The 18,622-nt window shown below is 39.9% G+C and overlaps 1 protein-coding gene across 1 annotated transcript; it reads left to right on the forward strand.

The window, feature by feature from the left end:
- Positions 1–7,602: 7,602 nt before the first annotated feature.
- On the forward strand, positions 7,603–9,244 carry TMEM125 (transmembrane protein 125). Its single transcript, XM_020783194.3, has one exon. It carries the CDS (start codon positions 7,840–7,842, stop codon positions 8,509–8,511), a length of 672 nt encoding a protein of 223 aa, XP_020638853.2. The 5' UTR covers positions 7,603–7,839; the 3' UTR covers positions 8,512–9,244.
- The last annotated feature ends 9,378 nt before the right edge of the window (positions 9,245–18,622 follow it).

Genomic DNA, 18,622 nt, shown 5'->3' on the forward strand with positions numbered 1-18,622 from the left:
TAACCCCTGGTCCGTGGCCCATTGCCGGTCTGTGGCTTAAGCCCAACCAGGCCACCAAGACAGACCTCCCACCACCACCTGCACGCACTTACCCCCGCAAAGGTTGTTTGTGCCTGCGCGCTTGCTCGTGCGCCTGGGCGAACGGCAGCACAGCCTCCCGAAGCCTGGCTGGAAAGCCAGCAGCACGGAGAGACCCTGTGGCAGGAGGCAGGAGCCCAGTGGGGAGGCCATTTGAATTTCCCAGGCTCTGTTGGCCGGGAGAACAGGGCGATGGGGCAAAGGCAAGGGGGGCTCCGCGCAGCCCTCACAGCCCGCCTGCTCTCCTTTGCGAGCCTGCCTCCTCCCCTGGGCTCGCCCAACAGGTGGGCATGTCACATACGAACATGAGGGGCGTGCCACTCATGTGCACAAGCTTGACACGCCCACCCGTGGGGGTGACACACCCACCTGTGAGCATAGGGGTGCCCCCGAACCGGTCCGCGAATGGAGTCCTTACCCCTCAACTGGTCTGCGATCCAAAAAAAAGGTTGGGGGATGCTGGGATAAAAGCACTACCTAAATATCCCATATATCTTTAAAGCCCTGTTGCTATAATTTTAGAACTGCAGAGTTAGAAGGGACCCTATATATCATTGAGTCCAGTAAGATAGTTCTCACTTGATGGCACATAATACACTATTAACTATAGCACTACTGTCTGTTTACATATACATTGTACTATTCTGTACAATGATGCGGAATGATGCCTTAACTAATATAGTTCCATCCCAGCTTCCACTATCCCTGACAATTGCTCATACTGACCAAGGTTGAACAGAGTTGAATATCAACAACATCTGCCAGGACCACAGGCTCTCCAGTCCTGCTCTACAACATGCTAAAAAGTTAATCCTCACCTGAATTTAGAGCACAGAAATATAGATTGGCCTAGAAAGATTAAAAGGAACATATAAATTTAAGAAGTATCACATTAGCTTGTGAGAATGGTTTCCATTTTTATGTCTTCTAGCCAAGGCTGATAACTGCAGAGGCCCTGGAAACCTCCCCGAATTGCCTTGGCTTGCTTGAGAGAAGGCTACCGGCATTAGCACGCCCTTCTACTGTTGTTCCTAAGAGATCCTGTATACTCAGTAGCTACTTCCTACTTTGAAAAGGAGACACTTCCCAAAGTACCTAGAAGAAGAAATTAGATCAGCAAAAGTGGATATAGGCATATGGGAACCTGAGCATATGAATGGTTACATGCTAGCATAGCTTGCAAATTTATCCTATCCTGAGCAATGGCAGAGATCAACAGGGTCTGTTTCTACCATTAAATAGAATTAGGCAGCACTCTTGCACAGAGTTTGGTTAATGTGAAAAGGGAACAATTTATTATGTTTATTGATTATTGTCAGAGATAGCTGCACTAGCAGAATTTTCTCCCTGATGTGTCCACATTAACTTGCTTGTCTTGGTGCACTGTGCACCTTGAGTCGGATGAAGAGTACAGTTTGCTCATCTGTATCAGCCAGAAAAATGTCTTGGAAAAGCAGCAGGCCCTGGCACCCAGTCCAGGTCTCCGTTCTTCCTTGACAAAGATTGTGCCTCAAAGGGTTAAGGCAGCCTTGACGCAAGCATCTATTGTCCAACAAGCTGGAGAGCCAGTTGGTGACAAGAGGCAGATGCTGATGAGGAGCCATGTGAGGCTGATGTGTTGAATGGGGCTTTATTACTGTGTGGGATCTCTGCTTCGCTCACTGTCCTTGATGCCAACACTAGGAGCAAACACTGCTCAGCGGAGAGAGGTCTTGCTTATTTGTTCCAGGAGTTGTAACACAACTATAGTTTGATGTGCATCCTTGTACATAGTACCAGGTGCAAGCTGGCTGAAAGGACCCTGAAGACGGCGGCAGCAGTGAGTGGAACCCCTTGGAATTCCTGGAGGGGGGTCTGGCAGGGCACTGGAGGGCACACTGACCCAACCTACAGCTGGTGGGATGGCACTTCATTAAACTCATGTAGAATATTAGCTCAAAACAGGACTTTTGATCAGTTCTCTTTGAAGCCAGGGATTTACTTTAAGAGTGATCTAGGAAGACAGAAACACAACTTTACACAGATAGAGCAATGTAACTATAGGAGTCAGGGATGTAGCTGGGTATATTAATATTTCTCTAATTGTTGCTAGCTTCTGCTAATGTACTACTTGATAAAGAGCTAAATGCTTTGAATATCTAAGGAGCTGGCTATGGATATTTCCTTTCCCGTACTTTCAGCAAATTTGGCATGTGCTTTGTAAGAAAATAAGTATTAACAGTGTGCTTATTTTCACCAGTTTGACCACTGTTGCAATTAATTCCAAGGATTGTGATCAGAGTTGCCACAGTTAAATTTGATGTATTTTCCATCGTCTACACCAGTGGTTCTTAACCTTTGTTACTCGGATGCTTTTGAACTGCAACTCCCAGAAACCCCAGTCAGGACAGTTGGTGGTGAAGGCTTCTGGGAGTTGCAGTCCAAAACTCCTGAGTAATCCAAGGTTAAGAACCAGTGGTCTACACAACATACAGCTAATCATGAGTAAGATTGGCCTCTTTTTTTCATGGGCATTTGTTGCTTTTTGTTCAGACAACAAGGACTAATGTGGGTTTCTAGTGATAATGCCTACACCACTTTTTAAAAAGAGTTTCTGGCATGCGTTGTCACCTACATCTGTCCAAAGCAACAGTGGCCGATGTGTCCTGGGATGACATTGACAGTGGGGTGTCATCTTTTTTTAAAAGACAAATGACACAGTGCTGAATTGATATAACAACTTGTGAAACTGCAGTTATTATCTGACCTATGAAATTGGAAAATCATAACAAATGCCTTGGAGGAGATATGAGAGGTGCTTTTCTTGCTTCTCCTCCAAGAAAATAAAATAATAAAATATGTTTGTTTGTTTATCCTTCCCAACTACTCTGGGTGGCACACAAATCAGAATACCACGATATAAACAATACAAATTATTATGCTTTTCAAATTTAGCCTTATGTAAGCACTGCAGTTTTGTAAGGGGATGTATCAGTTCAGCTGACTGTATAGCTCAGTGGCTTAAGTATCTGGCTGCTGAGTCAGAGGTTGGGAGTTTGATTCCTCACTGTGCCTCCTGAGAAAAGAGCCATCCTGTGTAGCCATGGGCAAAGCTGCATAGTCTCAGACTCATGCCTTGAAGATTGCCCAGGATAATGAAACATTCTATGTGAATGGTAACAGCAATGTAAGTGTCATGAGAAACCTTGTGTCAACCCAGGGCAACCTCCCTGTCTAGATAAATCTCTATCATATGTGTGTCTGTGTGTGTGTTTCTTAATTTTGACAGATGAGTTTACTACCTAGCCTGCCCACACCTTTCCAATTGTCTTCATTGTATGATGCAAACTGAACATTTTCAGGTTGTCTTTATATAGAAGGTATTTTGTATTTCCTTACTTTAATTGCTCATGTAAACCCCTTCCAATGACCAGGCATGATATGTCACTTCAATGGCAGAGTAGAGTAAAGATGAGTTATTTATTCTTATAGGAGCGATGCTGATGTGTTAGACTATTTTGTGTTTCCTTAATGGATCTATAACACCTGGTTGCCTTTGGAGGGACTAATCGTATGATGTAATGCTTCTGGAAATATCTTTTTGAAAGAGCAGCAAGGGACATGATGTTTATGTTGTGAACCACCCAGACAGAGTTGCCTTCGGCTAGATTGACATATATAAATCAAATAAATAAATAAATAAATGCTTGTGCTCTTTCCTGCACACTACAGAATACTGCATTTGAGTTGTATTTTACCTGCCAATTCTAATTGCACAGTGTAGAATTCCCCAGTGTGGCAGCCTCCAGATATGTTGTTTGCCAACTTGCATCATTTTTAGCCAGTGCAGCTGGCTGAGAATGATGGGAATTGGATTCAACAGCTCTGATAATTTTGAAATCTGATGTAATGCCTCACAGTGCAACGGGTGCACAAAACATCCTTAGCTTTCATCATGTTGTTTGAGTTTTTATTTATGGGACTGTTCTGGGGCTTTGACAAAATACTTTGCTTCTGCTGTTTCAACTTGTTACTGATTGCTGTTCTTAATTATGTTAAAGCTTACTGTAAACAGCTTTAAGAGCCATAATGGTTGAAAAGCAGTATGCACATTTAGTAAATAAATCCCTTCATAATTGTCCCAGGCCATTTGCATCATCTCTTAATGATGCGACTGTGTTCTGCATTCTTTTGAGAATGTTAATGAATGAGAGACCTGGAGGCCAAAATGAAGATCATTCAACCAGATGTGACATTCAGCTGTCTTTTCCCACCTCACCCATCTTTTTTGGCATGGATGCCTCCACCTTCAAATGTCCTGCTGTCTCCAGTGCTTGTTCCCTTGAGAAAGTTCTTGCATAATTACCTGACACCTATAATATCTTGTTTTCCCTACATTAATCCTTATACTTTATTAATGATTTTTCCTGTTCTGCAGAATTGTGGAGCTAGCTTTGATAGTTCACCTACAGATTGGGAAAAAAGAAAAGTAAGCAAAATAGGGGAGTAAAAAATAGATTTCATGTCAAAGTGTGCAGTTGTTCATTGAAATAAATTCAAAGGAGAAACACAACAGATGGGAAAACAGTGAACTAAAAGAACCTCTTGAACAAGTGGTGAATTTGAGAAAGTTATCGAACTGAAGTGCAGAGAGATGTTGGGTAGTTCTGATGGTTGAGTTGCAAAATATGTTGGAGTTAAAGATGGATTGATTGACAGGTACATGAATTCAATGGATTCAATATACATCATTTTAATCAATGAACCACTCCCTAAAAATCCAACCCTTCCTAGAATGGCTGCATGCTTATTAATACATTCCAAAGCACTCCTAGCCCCTTCTAGGACTTTTCCTTGGCCTACAAAAAAGCATAGAGGTTAGTCATGCTTGATCAAACCTCTGTAAGCAAATTCTGTTAGTTTTCACAACCAAGCTGTCTTCTCTAGTTTCCAGAATGTCCCCAGGGTTTTTAACGTCCAAGTCCTAACTGGCTTTCTTACCAACTGAGCCCCACTTGGATCCCTTCCTAATCCCATCCTATCTGGCTGCTTTGCTAATCAAGCCTCTGCCTGGCACTTAAACTCTTATGCCCTGCAATCTAAATCTCCCTTTCTTACCTGATTGGTTGTTGTTTTGTTGATTAGCTAAGATGCCATTAGAAGGCTGTTCAAGACCTGACCAATGGTGAGGGATGATGGGAACTGTCATTCAATAACAGCTGGAAGTACCCAAGTGAACTCTTTATATGCAGCAGGCATGCAAATTAACCTACAATGTACATGCTATTTCTTCCTGTACACAGTTTCTTTGGGCCCAACCTGAATTTGACATATTGCCATATGTCACTTTCACCTCCTCCCACACTGCAATTTAAGCTAAGGCCATCTGTGCAAGCTGTAAGTTTCTTGTGAGAGGAACTGTAAAGGAGGGAGTGCTTAATCATTTACTGTCTTGCTGGTCATATGCTCAGAATCTGCCTGCACACATGCACATGCATGCACACACACATGTGCACACATGCACATGGACACACACACACCGCTATGAAACTGATGTTGATAATGGACTTGATGAAGGCCAACAAAGTGAAACCAAATTCAGACAAGATGGAGATTTCACTCTTGGGAGGATCATCTGACTGGTTAGAGCAGTGGTTCTCAAACTTGGGTCCCCAGCTGTTTTTGGACATCGAATCCCAGAAATCCTGGCCAACAGAGCGAGTGGTGAAGGCTTCTGGGAACTGCAGTCCAAGAACATCTGGCGACCCCAGTTTGAGAACCATTGGGCTAGAGGGACATTTACTTGGGCACAATGGGGCTACACTCCCCCTGAAGTATCAGCTTTGCAGCTGGGAATACTCTTGGAACCAGCACTCTCTATGGAGGTGCAAATATCTGCTGTGGCCAACAGTGCCTTTTATCAACTTCAGTTGATTGCTCAACTGTAATGCCCTTTACATACGGCGCCCCTTGAAATCAATACAGAACCTTCAGCAGGTCCAATACGCTATGGCCACACTGGTGACAAATATCAGCAGATATGAACACATATCCACAGTCTTGGCATACCTTCAGTGGCTCCCTGTTAGTTTCCATAATCACTTTAAAGTGCTAGTTATAACCTGTAAAGTCCTTAACGACTTATGGTGACCCTTTTCAGGGTTTTCCAGGTAGTGAATACTCAGAAGTGGTTTACTATTCCTTTCCTCTGGGGGTATCCTGGGACTGTGCAGCTTACCCAAGGACACACAGGCTAACTCTACTCACAGGAGACTTACTCCCAGCTAAATCAGAATCACATACTTTGACAAAAAGCAGTGGAGGGTTTGCCAGGTATCCTTTTGTATCCTTTCACCCTGATATTCTTTTCTCGGTAGAGCTCATGAAAGACAATGGCCTCTATATCCTCCAAAAACAAACCCATAACTAATACTCCTCCAGCTGATTAATAAGTGTACTGTCTCTGGTTTGGGAACTTGAAAGATTCTACATTCTCAACATCTGGCCTTGATGATTTTTGGACTTTTGCCCACCACCACTGACCAGCCTGCAGAATTCCAGAGGACTCAAAAGCTGGTTTGTTTTTGATATTCAAGTGGTCTAAGTAAATGTGCTGCCCATTTTTGGTTTTGCACATTGTGGCTTTGAACCTTTTTCTTTTGTTTGTGTAACGTTTGATAGAAGTCTCCAGTGTGATCATTTCTTGCATACAGTTACATATTTAAAATGAATATGAATAAGTTAAAGGAAAAAATGGCAAAACTTTTCCCTCAGTACTACTTTTGTCATTTTCCCTTTGAGGAACTGTCCAGCTGTATACACTTCTTCCCTTCTTACTTTGGCACCACAAGCAATGTGAGGTATGGATTATACTTTCCCAGCCCATTGGCTGTGCTTCTCCATCATGTTTGGAGGATACTAGTTTGAACAAGAATATATAACATACTTCCCACTCATGAGAATAGTTGTTAGTCAGTACAGATTAGATTTTAAAATCCAGCATCCTGAGAATACTGTATTAGGGTTCATTCCTGCCACCAGCCCCACTGAAGGCAGGGCTTACAAGAGACTGTTTTCTTCAAACTGTAAAGACAACCCTTATTGACACCATAAAAGCTAGAAGAGAGAGACATGATCAACACTTCCTGAAAAGTCTTTTTCTTCTCTCTGATTAATAAAAACTAATTATGCCAACCCAGAAAATACATCCACAGTGTTTCATGTGGGATATTTCAAGCAGGTTTGTCACAGTGCATAAATTAAATTTAACTTCCCGAAGCATGGAATAGAACAGGCTTGCCTATAAAAAGCAGATTTTACTTGCATGATCCTCATAGGGAGTGGGTTTTTTTTAAAAAAAAAAATCCAAATCACTTCTCCTTGTGTCTCTTTCCTTCAAGACATTCTGGATCAAAACATCTATGGGGAAAGTGTATAACCTTGTTCTTGTTTTCTTTTCAGATGAAATTCAGGAACCTGTTGAGTTTTGAAGCATGTGAGCTATAAGACATAAGACTTTCTGCCCCAAATGGATTGATCTTTTTGTTTATTTGTGTGTGCTGAACTCAAATTACTTGCAGTAGAGCGCACAGATAGAAGGTCTTCCCCCTTCTGACTCTGGCATCACCTATTCTCATAGGAACACAGTAAGAAATACAGACTCTGTCCTTAAGAGAAATGGCCAACCCAGCTGGTTTCCTCTGGACCTAATTGCCAGCTAAACCAACAGCTCCATCCACATTATCCAGTCTTCTTTCTGTATGAGCCTATCCAGTGTCCACCATGCCTGAATTAGAGCCACTCGGTGTACCTAGAGCCCCTATCAATGCTAGTCAGATTCAGAGAAATATCCTGGAGGAACATGTGGAGCTGTGGTGGTTCCAGGAGCCCAGGAAGTCCTCTATTTGTTACGGAGTAGCTGTGGTTCTCATCCTGGCCTGTGGGGTCGGTGGTATTGCCCTGCTTTACAGTACCAGCAGCCGCTCTGGGGAATGGAGGCTGGCAGTGGGCACCACACTCTGTCTGCTGGCACTCTTGGTCCTCCTGAAGCAGCTGCTGAGCTCTGCCATCCAGGACATGAACTGTATCCGCAGCCGAGAACAGGTTGAGCTACTGAAAAGCGGCGGGGCCTCAGACTGCGCTGTGCTGCTGCTGACAGCCCTTGTGCTGCTGGTGTGTGGCACAGTCCTCACAGTGCTTTCAACCAGCAACATGGCCACCAACACAACAACTCCACGCCCCCTTGCCAGCATGTTCGTCAGCGGCGTTGTGCTCACCACCTCTGGAGCTGTCCTCATGCTCAGCCTGCTCTTGTATTTCACATGGACGTCCTGCAGTCCAGCTGCACCTCAAGCCCGGAACACTGGCAACAACAGTACCATCTTTACAATATCGGGACGCACCCCAGCCAACCAAAGGCTTCCTCCTACCTCCAGCATGGCGAATCTCATTTGAGCCTCCAGAAAATGACCTGTGGTTGCCGCGGGACTAGAATCTGACACTGAACTGGCATTTGCACTTTAAATGGACCAACTTGATCCAGGAGTTGCTTCTGAGCCGAACTTGGCAGTGCGATCAGTTTCCTATTGCATAACTGGGGTGGAGCCAAGAGAACAGCCTAGGTTTGCTGCTCAAACTGTACATTACAGATTATCTGTCATTAGAAAAGAGAATGCCTTACATGCTGACAACTGTCACAGGAGCTCTTCATCATGAAGCAATTTGCAAATTACCTTGCATAGTTTTGTGAATGGTTATTGGGATGTATGCGTAAGCTTTTTCTGCATGTCTGATCACTCTTGTCATGAAAGTTTGCCTGTATCACATCTCTGGAACACTAACAGATCTCAGTTTCTAATGATTGTCTATCTGTAACATATAGTTTGGCCTTACAGCTCATAAAGATATTTTATTACCCAGTACTGGGAGGTAAACGTGTGATTGAAGGGGGGCCCAGAATCAATCACTATGAAAGAAATGTTATCCTGTACATCAAAGGATTGGGGGGAACTAACTATGAGTGGTGTGTCAAATATCGGTTGCATCAATTTCACCAGAAAATCTAGCTCAGATATCCACATCACCCAATTGATCTCTTAGCAGTGGAAAAAGCTAGATGTTATAAAAATGTGAGCCATTCTCTTTCAGAATCACAATTTGGTGCCCAATACAGATTGTTTTGCTTGTGTGTTGTGCTTGTGTGAATCACTGGTTACATGTTCCTCTCCATACCAGCTGAAGTGCAGAGAACATCCTCTCTTAAGGGTTTTATCTTGCTCACTAGAATGTTGAAGTGGGAGGCAGAGAACATGCCAGACCTGCCCCTTCACTGCTTGACAGAATAGGTAAATGGGAGCAATACATCTTGATCTGAATACCCTTGGCTATGTAGTGTAAAAAGAACAACCCTAACAATGACAGGTATAATGCATGTATAACTGGTATCAGCCATGCAACCTTATCCTGATTTTTCCTGATATTTATGAGTAACAGGGTTGGTACAGAGAGTTGTGCTTCACAGGATATGAAGAATATCTATTTTGCTTAATTGTATTACTCAGGAAATCTCTATGCAGAAGAAACCACAGTGGCTGGCAAAGCACATTAGAGACTATATTAGCACAAACACATTCTGCTTCACAAATAAGGCTAGCATTACTCTGACTACCCAAAAAGAGATTGTATTTTTCATAGCTGTCATAATAGGAAGAGGAGGAGCTGCTGAAAGGATTACAAAAGGAAGGGAGCAAAAGACTACCCAAGATGAGGCAACAGCACAGGGTCAGAAGTGAGGCTGATCTTTGTATCAAACCCCAAAATGTTTACATACATGCCTGAGTCTGTAGAATAAATCTAGATTTCTGTACCAAGAAACTCCTGCTTATGGGCTTGGATTGAATAATGTCAATAAGGCACAAATAACTTTTCCATTCCAAATACAGTCCTTGCAAATCCAAATGGGAAAGAATGCATGTGGAACACTATGTTGAATAAGGGGATTGTTGTCAGAAATATTAATCCTTAATGAGTCCTAAGTACCTTGTTTCTGCTCATATGAAGCCGATAGCATCAGGTTACATTCGCTCCATTCACTAGTGACTGTGGCCAACCCCTAAATGCTGGATGTAGGGTAGAGATGATGTTGTTTGGGCCAGAACTTCCAAGTTCTAAATCCCCCTTTGATACCTTTGTGGGCATGAAAAACTGATGCAATGTAAAAGATAAGGACCTCAACAGCTTATTGCTTCATCACTAGTGGAGTGGAAGAACATCCCATTATTTCCAAAACTGATTCAAGGCCAAAACCTATGAGTTTTTATGCCCTTCAACTGCAGCTTGTCAGGGCAGATTTTAGTTGAACACCTCTGCAGAGCATACATACATTAGCAGGTTTGTTTTCACCCCAATTGTTTTCACCCCAATAGCAGCAATTTCCCTGTTTCCTCTTTACCAGAACGGTTCACATGTCCCGATGAATTAGAAGTCCATATAAGGAACAGACCTGTATACGAAGGCTGCAGCCATATAAATCGAAAGAAGACAAAAATCATGACTATAGAACTACACAGCTTTAATGTTGACAATGAAGACACTGAAGTGGTGAAATATTTTGTATACTTTGGTTCAATCATCAATCCATTTGGGGGTTGCAGTCAAGAAATCAGAAGACCAAGATTCAGATAGGCAGCAATGAAGGAATTAGAAAAGATCCTCAAGTGTAACAATGTGTCGCTGGAGACCGAGACCGAGATCATCCACACTCTTACATTCCCAGTCACCATGTCTGCGCGTGAGACCTGGACAGCTAAGAAAGCTGACAGGAAAAAAAAAATGTTTGAAATGTTCTACTGCAAGACTGCTTTGTGGATGCCCTGGACTCCCAGAAAGATGAGCAAGTGGGGCCGAGATCAAATCAAGCCTGAACTATCTCTGAAGGCAAAAATAATGAAATGGAGGCTGTCCTACTTTGGGCACATAATGAAAATATGAATTTCTCTGAAAAAGACAATAATGTTGGGAAAGGTTGAAGGCAGCAGGAACAAAAGAAGACCAAATATGAGATGGATTGATTCCTTAAAGAAAGTCACAGTTTACAAGAGCTGGGGAAGGCTGTTGAGCACAGAACATTTTGAAGTTCTCTCATTGATACGGTCACTGTAAGTTGTAGATGACTTGGTGCCATATAACAACACAGAAGGTATACGAAGTTTCCTTACCAACTTACTGCCAAGAGACAATGTGAAAGATCCATGGTTCCTCCTGCCATAAACCATTCTCAAGCACACACAGTATCCAAAAATGTTCTTTCTATTTAGCCTTTTTGATGTACACTTTCAAGACTTGCCTCGGCTAAGCACAAATGTGCATACATATGCTTTGCGTATAGAACACTGCAGGTTCAATTTTAAGCATTTCCAGATCACAGACACTAAGACCTTTGTGCAAGACTTTGGAGAGTCACTGCTTGTTGTAACAGGCAACATAAGACATATGCTACAGAAAGGACTGAAGATAAGTTGCTCTAGTATGGGTGAAAGTCTGGAAGAGAGACCACCTGTGATCCCTTTCTGTGCTAATTTGTTCTCTACTTGGATAAAAAGCAGAATATACATGTAATAAGAAATGCACACAGAGAGAAAGAAGTGAAATGAGGTTTTATTACAATCTTTGCAGGTACCATACCAATTGCACCCTGTGCTCCTGGCTTGTCCTTACATATTTCAAAAAGAAAGCACAATATAAATTTAACATGATGCTGACATATCTTCTACTTAAGCCAAAATACAGAGCCAAAATGAAAAGAGCTAAAATCCAGAGTGTGATAAAGAAAGGGTGTGCCAATATAGTGTTTTTACAGGAAACACATCAAAAAAGGAGGGAGAAAATGAAATTAACGGTAAATAGATCGATATACATGAAAAATCATTTGGCAACTCAAAATTCAGGGGAGTGGCTATAGTAATATCAAAAAAATTGTGAACAAAATTGAAATAAAAGTAGTGAAAAAAGACCAAGAAGGTAGATATATAATGATACAAAGAAGACTTAAAGGAGAAGAATGTACGCTAGTTAATGTATATGCACCAAATCAGAATCAAGGAAAAACATTTTACTACAGTGTTGAAGGAATGGATAAAATTCAGTCAGGTTATGTTGTAATGGCTGGAGATTATAATATGGTTATGGATAAAATTAAAGATAAGACGCAACTACAAAAAAATGAATTGAAATGAAGGCAAACAATATTGAACAAATCAATTAGTAACACTGATCTGAAGGACACTGGGAGACTATTAAAGGGAGATGAAAGAAAATTTTCATATTACTCAGCGGTGCATAAAACATTCTCCAAGTTATATATTTGTTTCAAATGATTTACTTTCACAGGTAAGCAATATAGAAATAGAACCCATACAAATATCTGACCATGCAAAAATTGATACGGAATTTAATACAGAGGCTGATTATAGAGAAGCAAAAAGATGGAGAATGGATACCAATGTATGTAGATTTAAGGAGTTAGTTGACTACATGAAAAAGAATATAGAAGAAATATGGAATATTAATGAGGAAGGAGGAGGTCAATCTGGAATAATATGGGATGCTGTGAAGTGTGTGGTACGAGGCTTAAGTATAAACAAATCATATAAATTAAGGAAACAACAAGGAGAAAGGAGTAGAGTGTTAGAAGAAAATATAAAGAAATTAAAAATGGTGTTTACTTTATCTAGAGATACTAGAATAATGAGCGTATTACAAACTAAAAAGAGGGAACTAGAAGGAATTCATTTAGAAAGAGTTCAAAGAAATTTCATATACCTGAAAAGAGAGTATTTTTAATTAATTAATAAGAATTCTAAACTACTAGCAAGACTTACACAGGTAAAAAAAAGCTAAAAACACAATAGATACTATTGAAAAGGGTATCAGATATAATAAAATGAGGGGGAGATTGAAGCTTTTCAATAATTCTTTAAGAAATTATATACAGGACTACGAATAAGGATTCAAAACACAAAATTAATGTGTATATACAAAACAACATAGTTAAGAAAATACAAAAGGAAGATATTTTAAAAATTGAACAAGAAATAACAGAGGAGGAAATAAAAGAGATGATAAATAAACTAAAAAAAGCTAAGATGCCAGGATAACATGGAATAGGTCCTGAATTTTATAAGATGTTTAAAAATCTGCTTCTACCAAAAAATGAAGAACTTATAAAATATTAATGGGGAAGAAATCCCAAAGTCTTGGAAACATCCAATGATAGTATTCATCTTGAAACCAAATAAAGATTCAATGAATATGGATTCCTATAGGTCAATTTCATTGATCAACCAGGATGCAAAAAATTTTATCACAATTTTAGCAAAAAGTTTGAATTGATTTGTTGATAAATATATAGATAAGGACCAAAATGGTTTTATAAAGGGTAGACAAAATGGAGATTTAGTGCAAAAAGTACTTGATAAAATAGATACTGTATAACTAAAAAGATAAATATAAAAGCAGGTATACCATCATTGGATATTTTAAGGCCTTCGATTCAGTGGGATGGACAGCTTTAAAGATATTAATAAAATAATTAGGGTTTGGAATATGTTTTAGAAACACTGTATAGCAACTATACTCCAAAAACACAGCTACAATTATAGTAAATGATGGAATGACCGAAAAAAATAATGCTAGGCCGAGGAACAAGACAAGGATGTCCGTTATCTCCAATACTGTTTATTTTGGTAATAGAACTATTAGCAAATGCAGTTAGAGAGGATACCAAAATAAAAGGAATATGGAATACCAATAAAATTAAGGTCAATCTATTTGCAGATAACACGTTAACAACTGAGGATCCAATAGATTCTAAAAATAATATTAAAATGCATTTAAAATATTTGAGGAAGTTACAGGGTTAAAAGTAAATTAGAATAAATCAGAATGTATGTTAATAAATTATGGCAATGATGATAAGAGTACAATGAAGCAAAAATTTGAAGAGATTTAAAAAATAGTATTAAATATTTGGGAATAAAAATTACTTGGAAAATGCAAGAAATTATGAAAACAAATCTAGATAATGTGACGAAACAAATCAAAGAACAAATTTGAGATTATTATAGAGTGAAGATATCATGGTTTGGAAGAGTTGCAATATTAAAAATGAAGATCATCCCTAAATTAAACTTTCTATTTTTGAAGCTGCCCATAAAGATAAGAGGATAAGGCATTTTAAAAACTTGCAGAATTTGATTGATACTGCAATGAGAATAAAACAGCAAGAATAAATAAAAAATTATGGTATCTACCTCAAAAGAAAGAAGGATTGGGTATACCTGATATTACTATATAGCTAACCAATTGAGGCATGTCCCAGAAATTATAATAAATAGTAAAGGAATAATATGGATTGACCTGGAACTTTATAAGATTAGGGATAGTATAACAAATATGTTCTATAAGGAAAATATAAAAGAATCGATGAAAATTGTAGATAATCCATTCTTAAGTAACATGTTGGAATGTTGGAAGAAGTATAAAAAAATATTAAGTCCAAAGACTTCCCCACTGATGAGCGTGGTGGATTTCCCTAATTTCCCAGAAAATTTGAGGAAAAATTTAAGTAAGGAGCAATTAGAATTAAGGCCTGGGTAAAGATCTTTGATATAGTGAGAATAAGAGAAGTTTTAAGAGAAGCTTTACTTGGCTAAATATAAGACAGTTAGACAACTGGACTAAGGTTTGGATAAAAAAAGAAAGAGAAGGTAGAGCAATGACTGAATTCAAAGAAATTACTGAGAAAAGAGATGAAAGATCAATACCAAAGAAAAGGGATAATGAGAGTAATATATAAGCTGTTACTTGAGGATGAATATATAAAACAACAGCATTAGAACAGGTATGGCAAGGAGACTTTAACAAAGAAATTAAGGAAGTAATTTGGAATGCGATATGGGGGGAAAGAATAATTAAAAATATGTGAGTGAAAATAAAGGAAAATTGCTACAAAGTTATATGGAGATAGTATTTAACACCAGCAAAACTGCATATGATGAATAGAGGCATTACCTCTATGTTGGAGATGTAAGAAGGAAAAAGGAACATATTATCATATGTGGTGGACGTGTGAAGAAAAACAAAAGGATTGGAAAACAGTATTTAGTGAGATAAGGAAATTATGGGGATAAATATAGAAAAAATGTCCAAGGATAGCTTTGCTAAACATAGTTAGAAACTACCAAATAGAAAAAGGGGGTAAAGGAACTGATTATAATTACAGTATAGTGACAGCTGCAAGATTAATAATGGCAAAGAACTGGAAAAATAACAAGCAGCTGAGTTTAGAAGAATGGCAATATGAAATGTGGAATTTAGCCATCAATGACAAACTGACATGTGAACTGAAAGTTAGAAAAGGGCAGTTGAAAGAGAATGTTTTTAGTCAAATTTGGAACACATTTATAGAACATGTATTTTTAAAACATAAAGGATATACCCCACCAGAAGAATCAATACAGTTTTGGAAGGAGACAGGATGCCTAAGTTAAAACAAAAAATGAAATTCTAAAAACAATTATAAGTACATGTCTAAATATATTGTTATATAATATTGAGGGTGGACGGCAATATAGCACAAATGTGTTGTGGGGAATATATGTTATTTATGTTGTGATTTTATATAATAATATTTAAAAAATTAAAACAAAACAAAAAATACAGAGTCCTCAGAAATACCTACAGTTCCAGTGATAACAATTCTAGGTGTGGCCTGAAAAAATGTGAAGTTCACTTATCTACATTCCATTCAAAATAATTCTGTGTTGATAATGTTTCTAGTAAGACATGGTTTGACATAAACAGAAATATCATAAAACAGGCATTCATTTCATTTTATTATATCAAAAATACTGTATATTCTTACAAACAGTCAACTTTTTCTTAAGACTACAGCAACATATAATGAAGTGGTTCTTAATCTTTTGGTCTTCCAGATACTGCAGACGTCAGCTTCCATAAGTGTGGCCAATGGTTAATACGGTAATTCTGGGATTTGATCTTCAAAACCTCTGGAGGGCGAAAGATAGTGCAAAAGCAACACATGAGGCGGGCCCCTTATTCATGAGCGCTCATGAGGCATCAGAGCATTCAACTAAGAGACACCTCGCTCCTTTTCACCTCTGCAACAGTTTCAGAAAGGTTGGGCATAAAATGGGGAGAAAGGAAAACAACATTGCTCCCTTGAAGAGTGCAACTGTTTTGAAGTACCCTTTTATTGATTGATTGATTGATTGATTGATTGATTGATTGATTGATTGATTGATTGATTGATTGATTTGATTTGATTTGATTTGATTTGATTTGTACCCTGCCCATCTGGTCTATACGACCACTCTAAGCTAGCACTTCGTAAACTTGGGGCTTCAAATGATGCAAGATTACATTATCCAGAATCCCTGACCACTGGCCATAATCGATTTGCAGAAGCTGAAACAAAACAATTTCTGAGGACTCAAGGCTAGGAAGCACTGCTTTGGGAAACCATTTTCTGGATCTGAATAAGGGGGAAAATGCTCTGATAATTTTAAGGACACATCCATTCCTGAAAGAGGTCTATGTGAAGGGAAAGACCAGAAGCTTCGGGTCTTTCTAGTAGAGCCGACTCTCTTACAGACCTCCAAAATGACCCAGACTAGCCCACCTACCTCCCCTGGAAGGGGTGCCGGCGCACAGGAGTCAGGAGAAGCACCACCAGAGGGGAAGGTGTCATGTGCGGTTGATACCAGCGAGTTGGAGGAAGCTCTCAAAGGGTTAATGACACCCGGTCCTTATAAGGAAGAATTGGAGGGAAGAAAGGAGGTGGAGTTAAAGGGGGAGGAAGGAGGGTTAGGGGATATAACAGTGAGGCGGGATGATATCCCCGGTGGTTGGGAGATGGTCTGGATAGAGGATCCGTGGACCAAGCGTTGGGAGCAGGTGCGAGTACCTCGTGAGGAGGCCGAAAGGAGGCGTAAGAAGGGCCTGATGCAGAAGCCCTCTTACTGGGGGGAGACGGAGGCTAAGCTCTGGCGTAAGAAGCTGGCCGAGGCGAAAGAGGCAAGTGAAAGGGAAAGGGCAGCCAGACAGGCATGGCATATCGAAGAGCTGAAGAAGATGGGCTGTTACCTGGTCCCTGGAGTGCCTCGCCAAGGGAAGGAGACCTTTCGTGGGGTTGGATGGGAGACGAAGAAACCCTCCCGTTATTGAACCCGTTGGATTATGAGGGAAAGGACAAACTGTTGGGGGAGGTCCCTGTTGGACCTTGGGACTCTGAACCTGTTAAAACTGTTTTTGAAACTATGTGGGTACCCTTGCCTGACCCTGTTTCAGGGCAAGAGACTAAACCGAAGGCACCAGTTAAAGACGACGTTCCGATTGTTCCGTTTAATAAAGAAAAGTTAACAGCAGAGAAAGCGGTCTCGACTCCTTCTTGGGACGGGCGGGAAGCCCCGAACAGCGAACCCTCACAGTCTAGCATCCCAGCTTAAGTTTAAAACAAAGATGCAAGGGGATGGAGGAGCCCTCTTTATACAACTGGAAAATAATTGGTACAGTAGGAATTAGATACACAGAAAGTATATGATCCCTTAGTACTCAGATTTGTGTCCTCTTTCTTCAGAAAATTCAGATTCAATGACTTTTCCCAGAGAGGGGAAAAACAAATCTCCATCATAACCTGGTCAAAAGCACTAAGAATGCAAGTAGGACTCATCCTGCCCTTTGTGTGGAAAAACAACATCAAAAGTCTGTTTCATTATGTGTGGCTGCAGAAATTAATCTTAAGAACAGTGCCCTTAAAAATAGTTATAAATACACTTTTGGGCAGAAGCACAGAAAGCTAGAACAAATCGAACATTGACCTCTACCATTCTGAAATGCAAAAAGAATGGACAACAAATAATCATCCAGATATCTTAGTCCCAGTACTGAGCAGATGTATGTACAGCAGTTCTTAAGTGACATCTAACATCCTTTTAAAGTCATGGGCCTTAAACTGAGTACTGAAAGAAAGAGAGAGAGAGAGAATGTGGAAACAATCCAAAGCTAATTGTCTGAGTCTCTTCTCTACAAGACTAGAATACTTGGTGACTAGTCTGTTTTTCAACACAGAAAATACAGGATAATACAGAATCAGCTACAAAGGTGCCATAGTTATTGAGCAGAGTAACTCAAGAAATTTTGCAGCTATATGAGCACTCAGGAACTATGTAAAAGCATAATTGCTTCTGGGGAGATAGAAAAATGTGTATCTTTTTAAAAAAACACCACATGGAATGCAAGTTGCTATTTAAGGAAAAGTAAGTTCTGACCACACACCTTCACCTTCACCCTACAGTACTTCAATTTAAACGGGACCTCAAACACATCCCTAAACAAATCCAACCAGTAGCAGGACATAACTGTTCCTAGACCACAGCTGCTGCAGACCAAGAAGATGGAATGTAATAAATCTACAAAAGCTCTATTGAAGCATTATAAATGCTGATTCTATGAACAAGTTTAGAGTAGAGTGCCTAGCCTTGCTCTG

This window comes from Pogona vitticeps, chromosome 4 (assembly GCF_051106095.1).
Source record: "Pogona vitticeps strain Pit_001003342236 chromosome 4, PviZW2.1, whole genome shotgun sequence".
Classification (NCBI taxonomy): Eukaryota; Metazoa; Chordata; class Lepidosauria; order Squamata; family Agamidae; genus Pogona; species Pogona vitticeps.

What these genes read in the sequence shown, in the direction of transcription:
- TMEM125 (XM_020783194.3), top strand. Translation starts at nt 7,840, where the DNA reads ATGCCTGAATTAGAGCCACTCGGTGTACCTAGAGCCCCTATCAATGCT.